Genomic DNA, 12189 nt, shown 5'->3' with positions numbered 1-12189 from the left:
ACACATGATCGGATCTCAACGCGCTGCTTCTTGATTCAAGTGCTGACCACGTAATGATCATTGCTCTACGGAGTAGCTTTCGGTAGTGCTTCTCCGCTGGATTGGTCCACAGTCAGACAACACCCAGAGCTGCATTTGATTCATCAGAAACCTTTTCCCTGGCGCACATTCCAGCTGCCAGGGCGGTCAAGTCAGTCCGCTTCGACTGCAATGGCTTGCTTTCAGCAGACTGGCACGTTTTTGAGACGAACTCGTGGAATGGCCAAAATGGGCAGTACTTCATTTCATTGTCGTATATTAATGTACGAAGCCCCTGTTGCGAGAGACGTCGGAAACGCCTCACACCCCACGAACGAATGAGACCATGCGTTCGGTCAAATGTCTCGCAAACCATCTCGACTGCGAACGATATGTAGGCGTCGCCCTGCGATACCACCATGTCCAAACAAAGAGCAATCCAACGCTCGTAATCGCCGGGGCAACCGGTCCCAAAAACTGGTCTGGTCATTACGGCGAATTCTCACGCCATCTGTCAGCTCTCCCGCTGCGAGGACTGTCCACTCTCCATCTACATTGTAGTCTCGCCGCTGGATCATCAAACATCCAGCCAGTGCTTCCTTCCAGTCATCGGGTATGAGAGCCTGCTCGGCTTTTATCGAGCAGAGAGGCGCGCCAGCGTCACTCGCCCATCGAAGATATTCAACACGTCTGTTTTATATCACAATCTTCCTTCTTGATTTTGCCTACTAGTCACTTTCCGCCCTTTGATTTATCCAACTCCGCAGCAAACAGAATAAGCCACCGGGCTCGGTCACTTCTTACCAATCCGGCGTAGGTTCCAGGCACCCTCTACAGTATCGTCCGCCGAACCAACAACAGGAATTTCAAATTCTCCGATCCAGCCCTTCAGGCTTACCGACACACATCTGGCCTGGATTACGGGGTAGCTGCCACAGTGGCCGCCAAGCCTAAGCTTCCCACTTGGGTACGGAGTACGGAGTAGCAGTTATCTCTTGTCTGTTCCGTGTGGCGGTGTGGGCTGAGGCTTTTGGCCTCTTGTTCCTTGTCACGAGCCAGCAACGAACGGCCTCGCCTTGTCCTTGGTTCTCCAAAACGCACAGGCACATCTTCCCAGCGATGAGCAGTTCACTGCGGAGGAGACCGGCTGAGAGTGCCTTCATCAGCGTGCAGGTTACGAGTATTTTTTTTTCTTGGCTTTACAACAAAACCCATGATGGCGGCATGTGAACGAATCAGGGGAGGAGGGGCGTGTGAGACATGGCTCAGAAAGAAGACGAGAGAAAAAAAGAAAAAAAAAACCAAACCACAACAACAACCGCAACGTACCCACCGTGCCATTGATTGACTTGCCTGGTCACGGTGAGACAAAGTGTGGATGAGAGGATACTGAAAGCGTGCCCACGAGGAGTCAGTACTACTACTACTACTACTACTACTACTACTACTACTACTATGAGACTCGTTTTATGACAAGCCAGAGTGAAAGCGTACAATGTACGTGCGAAGAGGCGAAAAAAAACCCCATCCCATCGGCGGACGTGGCGCTTGCGGCTTGCTTGGCTTTGTTGTCCATCCAGGTCGTGACTCGTGGCAAAGGCCATCCGGTGCCTTGTGTGATTGAGCCAGTGACGCGATACGTGGCAAGCCAAGACATGCTCTTGAGAGCGAATAGATGGCGTTTGCCGGAGGGAAAGCCCACGCACGGGTTGTGACTGTCGAGGCGGCGTGGGATAGCCCGTGGAGGAGACTACGCAGCTCTCAATCATTGTCTCGGGCACGATGGACGGACGGACGGACGGACGGACGAAGTCGGCCGAGCAGCTATGCATGCTGGGGGAGCAGTCGTGGACGACGACGACCTCGGTCAGGCGAGCGAGTTGCATGCCTGATGCCTGCAAGTCAACGTGCCGTGGGCTTTCCGCTCGACACTTCCCATCTGGCACCCGAGAAGAGACGCGGCTCGCAGGCACCCGATGACCCTGCCTGTCCCCTGACCAAGCAGTCATTTCCCGCAGACGCGGGTTTGCGGCCTCACGCTGGCCAAAGGGTCGGCGGTTCGACGGACAGCAGCAGCAACAGGATACCAAACCACGGCTTGGAAGAAGGGCAGTATCCAGCGTCTCGGTCGGTCCATGCTTGCCGGAGGATTAGGTGTAGGAGTAGGCTGATGCGTGGATCGTGGGCGCTGCTGCCGGACAAACGAAGGGCCTCAGCCCTCAGGGACGCATGCCGCCCGAGTCGGAGTCCGACGTAGGCCAGCAAGAGCGGCGCCCAAGATACTCTGGCTCTTGTGAGCGCTCGACGTGCCCTTGCTCCAAGCACAGCCGTCGGCACTACCTGCCTGCGTTGCAACTTACGGCACGTCACGTCACCGATGGACACGGGATGTGACGCGAACAATGATAGACTTGTCACGGTGCAGAAGAAGAAAACGCCTCATGTGCAGCAACTACATTACAAAAGTGCCCCTCGCGCAATTACCACTGACAAGAACTGAAAACCTATTACACACCCCAACCATGTTTCGTTTCTCAAATCGTTCAGTTCAGCCCAACTCGCCGACGTGGAAAGCACGACAACCAAGGATATCATTCCCCCTCCTCTTCTTCTCTCACAGGACAATCGCCAGTTCAGGCCTGTCCATCTTCTCCTCATCCAGGCTCGGATAATACGGGACCATGGCATCGGCACACTGGACATAAGCATCATTGTAGAGGCGCCAGTATGGCGTGCGGACTTTGCGGGCCGGGTGGAAGAGGCCTGCCCATACGTAGTTGAGCACGACGCCGGGCCCGACGGCCATCCTGATGGCCTCGACGGCTTCGACGATGCGGTCAATGACGTGGGGGCTGGTCTCGAACAGGTTCGGGAAGAGAAGGTTGAGCAGGTGAACCATGGCGTCTTCGCAGCCGAGCCCAATGACGCCGAGGGCGATGTGTTTGACGACAGATGCGGCTGTCTGCCGGTGGACTTGGTCCCGATCAATGAGCGCGTCTTCGAGGAGCGGCGTTACGGCGTAGACGTAGTCCTTGGCCATTTCGCCAATGTACTCGAACAGGAAGGAGAGGGATTTGAGCACGCCGTTTTGCACATTGAGCTCGGGGAAGCGGTACTCGTTCATGAGCGCCGGGAGGACGGTGAAGGGCGCACAGGTCTCTGCGACGATGCCAATGGCGACGGCCGTGTTGACTCGAGACTGGCGCTCCTGCACGCGGAGGTTGTTCAGGAGCGTGGCCAGGACGTCCTGCGGACCAATGGCTTTGGCGATGAACCCAAACGTGTTGTTGGCGGCTCGTCGGATGCCCTTCTTGTGTGCCTTGAGCATGTCCAGCAGCTCGAAACAGATGCGCATCCACTCACGCGCGTTGACGCTCTCGGGCCCTCGATCCGCAATACGTCCCACGAGATCGATGGTGTTTTCCTGCACCTTTTCGTGGCGGTTGCGGAGAATGGGCGTCAGCCGAGGCAGCAGGTCCTTGATGGGAGGCTGCATCTGGCTGATGCCCACGACAGTCACAATGGATCGCAGAGCGCCCAGTATGGACCCAAGAACTTCGGGGTACTCTTCACCGAGGTACTCGTACAGGATGATGCCAAGCTCGCCCATGAGGGCGTCCTCGCCGCACTGCTGCATCACCATGGCGATTCGCGAGATGAGATCGGCCGCCTGCTGCCGCACAGTTGCCGACTTGTTATTCAGCCTCCAGCGAATGGTGCCGACAATCTGGGGCAGATACGGCTTGCACCGCGTGCCCAGCGCGTTGACCACAGAGCCGAACCCGTTGAGCATAACAACGTCCTCGACGCTCTGTTCCTGGAACGCGTGCAGGATGCCGTCCACCAGTCTCTCCTCCAAGCGCTCGCCGATGTCTGCAGCTCCAAGACTCGCCACCAGCTTCTCCGTCGTTTCCACCGTCATTTTGCGGTACGCCTCACTCTCGTCTTTGAGGTTGCCGACGATTCTCTCCAGGATTTCGCTGACACCAACCTTTTGTCCAATGTCAAACGTCGTCTCCACAACCTGCTTGTAGTTGCGCTTGTCGAGAGCCATCCTCCTCACCCAGAAACTCTTGAAAAACTCGTCGAGCACGTGCTCCTTGAGATAGCCCGCCGTGACACCTTCCGTGCCCGCGCACTGCGAGACAACCTTGAGCACAACCTTCTTCATCTCCTCATCCGGGGAAGAGAATTCCCGCAGCAGAATCTCCATGATTTGGCTCGTGTAGTAGTTGGCGTACTCCTCATCCATGAGGGGGATGATGTATCCGACGGCCTTTAGAAAGCCAGCGAGCCCCTTGCCGCGCTGTTTACGCGCACCAGTCCACAGGGGGTTCAAGATGTCGTCGAAACTCTCAATGCCGTAGGGGTTGGATGCCTCTGCCAAAGCTGCAATTGCCAGGCTGGTCACGGTCCTCACCTTTGTCTGCTCATCGTTCAAGTTGGGAGCAATGCACTCGACAAGGCCCTTGAGATGGGGCAGGACAGCACAGCCCATCAGGATGGCAATCTGCTGAACAATCTTCACACCGGTATGTCTGGCGTGCCATGATTTCTTGCTCCGGCAGACGGCCCGCAGAAAGGGCAGCAGCGCCGGGATGGTGAGCGCCGATGCCACCACCGCGAAGGCTCTCGCGGTCGTGTTGCGTACATACTCATCGGGATGGTCGATGTCTGGTCGCATCACGCTGATCATGGTCGCCAAACCAGCAGCTTTTGCCACGTTTGAAATGATTTCACGGCCTTCGACCCGGGCATAGTAGTCTTGGTCAATGAGCAACGGCTCGATAACGACGAGGATCCTGTGGACATAGGGTCGCACCAAGTCGTCTAGTTTGTACAGAATTCGATCAATGACCTTGACCAGTAGGTGGCGTTCCTGGTCCTCCAAGGACTTCTCCATGAGTAGGGGCAGAATCTGAGCAAACAGTGGCCCAGCCCCAAAGTTCCTTGCATTGTCTGTGATTTGCCGAAGGGCCGTCTTCCGCATGGGCGGGGTTCCGTTCTTGATTTTGAGCAGGAGCCGCATGATTTTGCGTTCCTTTAGCTCATCCACGGACATGACGTTCTCGTCTGCTCCGTCGTTGAGCTTGCCAAAGTATGCCATGTCCTCTGGCTTGAGGAACTGCAAATCACCTACATTAGAGAGCTCAGCCGGCATCGGCCTGCCCCCCAGTCTTACTTGATCCGGATCCTGCATCATGAAGCCTGCCGCTGAAGCCGGCGTTGCCATCAGCTTGTGTGCTGGGGCACGCACGGGTTCGTACCCAGGAGGTGGTTCCAAGATCTTGTATCCTTCGTTTTCGCCAGGCAGTAGCATATCTAGCTCTTCGTCGCTAAGGGTGAGATTGCGGGCTGAGATATCGGTTCCGAAGGCTGGCGGTAAGGCACCCGGCGCTTGGGTTGGATGCATTGGGGTAGCGAGCCCTTGGTTACCCAGAGGTGTCGCTGAAGGAGCTTGGTCCCATCGAGAGCGCTTTTTGGTAGCCTCTCCGGGGCCGACGGATGGCGCCTGGTCCCATCTTGAGCGCTTTGGCTTCGCTTCCTCTGCCTTGTCCTGAAGCTGTACCTCGGCCGGTGTGGAAGCGACATCCCATCTCTTCTTACGCTTTCGTCCTGCCGCGACGGCCTCGGTCGACCCGGCCTCTGCGTTCTCCTTGTCCACGTCCCGCAGCGTCGGCTGAGCCTCGCCTTCGCCGCCTTCGCCATTGACTTTGTCCTGAATGGCCTTTCGAACGCGTTCCTCTTCTTTGTCGAGTTCGCGGGCTTCCATGATTTCTCTGTAGGTGGCCCCATTCTCTGCAGCTCCGGCCTGTCGATTCTCCGCGAAAGGATCGGCTCTGGTGGGCGTCAAGACTCGATTAAAGCGACGTTTCTGGTAATCGGTCTCGCGGTCGGTGATGCGGCCGCTCTTTTCACCCTTTCCCGCAAGAACATCATCCTCTTCAACTCCATTGCCCCTGGCAAACTCATCAATCATCTCTCGCGATGCAGTATACTGGCCCACAAGCCGCCGGGTATTGTCGCCATCCATCTCATCGTCCTCATCTCCCATGGGGAGAGACGTGTGGTATCCTGCAAATTTATCGCCTCCTTCTCGGTCATATAGCTCATTGTCGGCGCTGTCCGTGAGCTTCTGCCTCCTGTCGTCATTGCGTTGAGACGACGCATCAGGCGCACGCGAGCCTTTCTTCGCAGCGTTTCGCTCGCGCTGGAGCTTCGCGATCGTGTCCAAATCTGCGTCGGACATCTTGGCTCAGCGATTGTTATTGTTTTTTTTTTTTCACCTCATCCCGGTTCCAGATCGCAAGACGAAATTCCAGAGCTGCCGCCGCACATGGATAGGCAGCCTCGATGGGGGTTGGGTTTTTGGGTGTCGGATGTCGGATGTGAAGGAGACATTTTTTCCTAGGCTGAGGGCAACGAAAACTCTCGGAGCTTACTACCGCAAGCGATGACCGAGGTTTATCCGACCGACGCCTGCTCCCCACCCCCTTCACGCATGATGCCATGCATGAGGACAATATTTGTCCTCTCATGCTGTCTGTCAAAAACAATGGAGTATACTTGATCTATCTGTAATTAATGTACATGACCATTCAGAATGATTGGCGGAATCTACTTGTCATTTGCGATGTATACCAGTCGCTCTGTCCAATCTCATCTAGAAGTACAGATTTCCTCCAGACTCCTTGGAGCTTCACCTCGTCTTGGTCTTCCTGCGCTTTTGCGACGGGATCGTCTCGACGACTTTGGACTCTGTTGCATCTCCAAGCACCGTGCCGTTTCTCAGTTTCGCATCGACAACCGATCGCCTCTTTCTAGGTCTGTTTGATACGCCTTCTTCTTCCCGTGTCTCGGATTTCACCAGGACCGGTTCGAGAACTTCCACCACTTGAGTCTTTCCTTTACGACTTGAAAACTCTCGAAGATCAGCCGCAAACAATACCGAATGTGCCCATCCTGCGTAGTCGCCCCAGATTCTCCGAAAATGGTCTCCGACGGCATCATACGTCGCCTTGTTAAACGTCTTTGCTTTTGACTTGCCAAATTTGTAATCTCTTTGGGCAATCTGCCACACGTGTGTGTCCACTGGAACAGATTCACCCCAACCCAGGCCCATGAGACATACGCAGTCAGCGACTTTCGGCCCGACGCCAGTTAACGACAGCAGTGCCTCGTGGGCTTCCCTGTATGTTGGGTTGCCACCGCCCGCGCTGGATGAGAGTCGGGGCCCAGAGTGTCGAGGGTTGCGCAGCGATTCCAGCCACGATGTTGGTTTCTCGAGGGCAATCGCGCGAGCTGTATCCGCGATATATTTGGCACGATACCCAAACCCTAGCTCTCGCAGGTGGGCTTCGACTCTTTTGCCGGTAAGAGATTCGGGACCAGGAAAGTCGTGCATCGGTTCTCCATCAACGTAGCCGATGAGGGGCCCGTAATGGGTGCATAGTTTATGAGCCTGTCGGGGTTAGGAAACGCAACAGCACTCGCTTCAGGTCGGTGCGCAATACCATTTGAGAAATTCGACTGATGTTGTTGTTGCTGCTGCATATGAAGCATATCAGGGCCTCCCAGACGTCCTGGCTGAGGATTCGCACCCCCTTGAATTCTGGCGCTTTCTTCTGGAAATTAGGGTCCGAGTTTGACCACTGGTCGTATAGCGCGCCCAGATCGAGGTTCAAACTGAAGTATCGTCTAAGCAGCTCCTCTGTGTCATCCGGTTTGTGTTCATCGATGACTTTGCAGGCCGGCGGCGGCGGCGGGCGAGCACCCTGGTGTTCTGGCCAGGTAACCCGGTAATGGAGATACGAGGGGTCCTGCTTCAGGGACAGGATCCGGCCTTGGAGAGTGCATGTCCTGGGTCACCAGTAAGCGGCCATCTTGTTGATGGTGATCAATGTGGTGCTTACCACTCGTCACCCATTTTGCGCCATCTGAATGACTGGCCACATCTCAGTGTGGTGTCGATGCAGAGCTCAGAGGGACTTATTGGCAGCTTCCGCCACTCTGATAGCCGTTTTAGAGACATCACTGCCGAGAATTAGAAATCGCAACCACCTCGCTGCCTAGTGAGCGAGGAGGGCGAGGATCAGAAAGACTGAAGTATTTCAAACTGCCCTTCAGTTGCCCCGTCAAGAATGGGCCTACCCTAAAGACCACTCCGTACGTGTGTACCCTTTACCAGGCACTCCTGGCGCTCGACAGTGGATCAACCGCGCTGCTCGACACCAGAGTACTCCGTAGCGGAGCTAATCCAAAACGGGCTAGCCGCAGCGCCGCGAAAAAGCTCCAGCCTCGCCCAAATCGTCAAGTAGAAACTGGAACACCAAGCCAGAATTAGATTTTCGACGCTGGCGACTACCTAAACACAAGAATCATCAAATTCGAGCGGCCTGTTGATCGCCCGAGTTTGGGACCTCGTGTCGCATATCATGAACGGTGACAATTTTTCGTCCCGTGGCGGTGCGTCCCCCTCCGAACTCCTTTGATCAATATTCACGCCTGGAAGCATTGCTGACCTCGTACCATGTCCAAGTAGAGGGCCGAAGCGGTCGGGACTATGCTGTAAGTTGTTGCCCAATCCGCTGCGGTGGCTCTGTCTAACCACTGCACAGACTTCTAGGGGAGATCGTGATGACCGTCGTGACCGCCACAGAGACCGGGATCGTGACCGCGACCGCGAGAGAGACCGGGATCGGGACCGTCACCGCGATCGCAGACGATCAAGATCACCAGACCACCGTGGCGGGCATCGTCGTGGGGATGGAGGTGATGTAGACGCGTATTCCTCCAGCCGCAACCACCGCGACAGAGAACGGGAGGACCGATATTCCGGACGCGATCGAAGGGCAGAGCGCGAATGGGATCGAGATCGAGGTTCCTCGCGCAGAGATGCCCGGCGCGATGAAGATGACAGGCCCAACAGGAGAGACCGAGATGGCTTTGATGATCGTCGTCGTGGCGGTCGAGGCGGAGACCGACGAGAACGAGATGACGGCGGTTTTGCACGACAAGAGAGTCGCAGGAGCCCGTCTCCTGCAAAACCGCGAGAACCCACTCCAGACTTGACAGACGTTATCCCGGTCCTGGAGAGGAAGAGGAGAATGACTCAGTGGGATATCAAACCGCCGGGGTACGAGCTTGTCACGGCTGAACAGGCAAAGCTGTCAGGCATGTTCCCATTGCCCGGAGCCCCACGCCAGCAGCCGATAGACCCTACCAAGCTCCAGGCCTTTATGAAAGAGCCAAACGGTGGTGTCTCGAGTGCTGGCCTGAAAGCAAGCAATTCTCGTCAAGCAAAGCGTCTGATTGTTTCCAACTTTTCCCAAGACACTACCGAGGAGAGCCTCATATCCTTCTTCAACCTCCAGCTAAATGGTCTGAATGTCATTGAGAGCTCAGACCCATGCAATCTCTGCCAATTCTCGGCCGACCGAGCTTTTGCAGTCTTGGAATTCAGGAATGCTGGTGATGCTACGGTGGCTCTTGCCTTGGACGGCATCACTATGGAGGCAGACGATTCTATGAATGGAGCTGATGGTGAACAACAAGGACTATCAATTCGACGTCCGAAGGACTACGTTATGCCAGCTATCCCCGAGGAAATGGCTTATGATCCAAATGTCGTATCAAACGTCGTTCCCGACACGGTGCACAAGCTGTCTATCACGAACATTCCGACGTTCCTTACCGAGGACCAAATTATTGAACTTCTCGCGGCATTCGGAAGGCCCAAGGCCTTTGTTCTCGTAAAGGATCGCAGTACTGAAGAATCAAGGGTAATTGTTTCTCTCCTTTAGAAACACAGTCATCAACACTGAATACTGACTAGTGACAGGGCATTGCTTTCGCAGAATATCTAGAGCCAGGCTCGGCCAACGAGCCAGCACTGAATGCCTTGAATGGCATGGACGTGGGAGGAAAGACGTTGAAAGTGGTAAAGGCTAGCATTGGTTCCACCCAGGTTGCCAATTTCGATGTTGGCATCACAGCCATCAGCGGCCTGGCCTCTCAAACCTCTATGGATGCGCAGAGGGGACGTGTGCTTCAGCTCCTAAACATGGTGACTCCTGAAGAGCTTATGGATGCTGAAGAATACGACGGTTCGTTGCCACCTGCCAATGGTATTATATTGGCTATACTGACAAAATGACTAGAGATCTGCGAGGATGTTCGCGAAGAATGCTCCAAGTTTGGAAACATTTTGGAACTAAAGATTCCCCGCCCGGTGGGTGGAAGCAGACAGTCTGCTGGAGTCGGCAAGATTTTTGTCAAGTTTGACACTCCAGAATCCTGCCACAAGGCATTGACAGCACTGGCAGGCAGAAAGTTTGCCGACCGAACTGTCGTAACCACATATTTCCCTGAAGTAAGGCACCCCCGCCTCATTACACTTGTTTGTGTAGCTAATACATCGGATAGGAAAATTTCGACGTGGGTGCCTGGTAAAGCTAAAGGCTACTCATCGCTCCTGGTGTATCGAGCAACGGAGGGCACACGCGCAATTTTGTTGGCTAATTGGGGGAAATGGAAGTCTTTCAAAACATGTCTTTGCATTCATTTACATGTAAAACGGCAAATCGATAGGGCGACGCTGATTATCGTAATATTTTTCGCAAAAAAAAATCAAGCTGTAACAGATCTGGGCGAAACTGGCGTCGTGGGAGTGTTAATTGGTGTTACAAATAGCAACACGTCTACAAATAACTCGACATGATGTTTCAAGACTAGTAGCGGCGAATAGGTCCTGTAGCATCTTCTTCCATGTTAGTCGCTGTTGGTCTGACTTGGAATTTCAAGAAACAAAACAGAGTGTAGCGTTGGCGAAAGATCAGAAGTCCAGTTCATTCATCGAGTCCGAAGACTCTAACATAAGAGGTACCAGAAATAATGAAACAATTGTGTTCTTATCATCATGTAGATAGGCGTTGAGATATGTGCAGGCAAACAGAAATGTGTTGACTTACAGTTAGGAACTAGGAAAGATGGTTGATAACTCAGTTTGGTCTTGTACTGCGGGACGAGAGCACGAAGAAAAAAAAAAGGTGGTTCGCAATCTCAAAACTAACTCCCACGTGATTACGCATGTGATGACCCCTGCTGCTCCGTGGCTGTCGCAACCGCCCACACACTCTGCCCTAACTAAGCGAAAATTTGCAGCTCCACACAACACTGGGAGACTTGCGACCTCACCTACAGGACTCTGCATCGTCAACCAGCACAACCGCACAACAGGCAAGATGGGTAGACTTCACAGCAAGGGAAAGGGCATCTCTGCCTCCGCAATCCCCTACTCTCGCGCCGCACCTGCGTGGTTGAAGACCACACCCGAGCAGGTCGTTGAGCAGATCTGCAAGCTTGCCAGAAAGGGTGCTACCCCTTCGCAGATTGGTGTCATACTTCGCGACTCCCACGGTGTTGCCCAAGTCAAGATCGTCACCGGTACGTCTTGAAAAGCGAGCAGAGAAACGTCTTTCTTTACTAACTCGGGTATTGCTAGGTAACCGAATCCTGCGAATCCTCAAGTCGAACGGTACGGTGTCCCGAAGACGTTGTATAAGGGTGTGGTGAAGGAAAATACACGTGCAAAGAGAAAATACAGCACGCACTCGTTTTTGCCTCTGTACGGTGAAGACTGACAGAGTGAATTTTTAACAGGCCTTGCCCCCGAGCTTCCTGAGGACCTGTACATGTTGATCAAGAAGGTACGCCAAGAAGATGGTTATTGTGGTTTCTTCGAATCCACGGACATGCCATAATGTGCTAACATGATACCCTTCAGGCTGTTGCTGTACGCAAGCATCTTGAGCGCAACCGCAAGGACAAGGACTCCAAGTTCCGTCTCATTCTCATCGAGTCCAGAATCCACCGTCTGGCTCGCTACTACAAGACCGTCGGCGTTCTGCCTCCTACCTGGAAGTACGAGTCTGCTACTGCCTCCACCATTGTCGCATAGAGCGGGAAAATAGGATGATGTAGTTGCAGCGCATGAACGGCGGATTCCCTTGATCCTGGAGTTGGGGAGGAAAATTTACGGAACAACCCTGCATTTAGAAGCCGTGATGCTTCGTCCTTGGTCCGGACGACCGTGACGAAAGGTCGAATTAGCCTACAATGGAAGCAATTTGACTGCCCAATTTCGAATCATCAATTGGAAATCGTGATGTC

The 12189-nt window shown here is 54.2% G+C and overlaps 4 protein-coding genes across 4 annotated transcripts; 2 read left to right on the top strand and 2 right to left on the bottom strand.

Annotated features, from left to right (window-relative positions):
- Positions 1-2632: 2632 nt before the first annotated feature.
- On the bottom strand, positions 2633-6268 carry MAM_05758 (U2 snRNP component prp10; the record flags this gene model as incomplete). The annotated part of the gene is made up of 1 exon (XM_040824556.1): positions 2633-6268. One exon carries the CDS (start codon positions 6266-6268, stop codon positions 2633-2635), a length of 3636 nt encoding a protein of 1211 aa, XP_040677535.1.
- A 450-nt stretch (positions 6269-6718) lies between these two features.
- Positions 6719-7945, bottom strand: MAM_05757 (8-oxoguanine DNA glycosylase; the record flags this gene model as incomplete). The annotated part of the gene is made up of 4 exons (XM_040824555.1): positions 6719-7090; positions 7151-7480; positions 7533-7878; positions 7932-7945. The coding sequence occupies 4 exons, from the start codon at positions 7943-7945 to the stop codon at positions 6719-6721; spliced, it is 1062 nt and encodes a 353-aa protein (XP_040677534.1).
- Positions 7946-8453: 508 nt separating this feature from the next.
- On the top strand, positions 8454-10470 carry MAM_05756 (U2 snRNP auxilliary factor, large subunit, splicing factor; the record flags this gene model as incomplete). The annotated part of the gene is made up of 6 exons (XM_040824554.1): positions 8454-8484; positions 8561-8586; positions 8637-9800; positions 9860-10124; positions 10179-10390; positions 10444-10470. The coding sequence occupies 6 exons, from the start codon at positions 8454-8456 to the stop codon at positions 10468-10470; spliced, it is 1725 nt and encodes a 574-aa protein (XP_040677533.1).
- Positions 10471-11111: 641 nt separating this feature from the next.
- MAM_05755 (40S ribosomal protein S13) lies at positions 11112-11977 on the top strand (the record flags this gene model as incomplete). The annotated part of the gene is made up of 4 exons (XM_040824553.1): positions 11112-11463; positions 11522-11554; positions 11680-11726; positions 11804-11977. The coding sequence occupies 4 exons, from the start codon at positions 11112-11114 to the stop codon at positions 11975-11977; spliced, it is 606 nt and encodes a 201-aa protein (XP_040677532.1).
- Between the last annotated feature and the right edge of the window lie 212 nt (positions 11978-12189).

This window comes from Metarhizium album (genome assembly GCF_000804445.1).
Source record: "Metarhizium album ARSEF 1941 chromosome Unknown scaffold_15, whole genome shotgun sequence".
In the NCBI taxonomy this organism is placed as follows: domain Eukaryota; kingdom Fungi; phylum Ascomycota; class Sordariomycetes; order Hypocreales; family Clavicipitaceae; genus Metarhizium; species Metarhizium album.
This window is presented reverse-complemented; position numbering and strand designations above follow the sequence as displayed.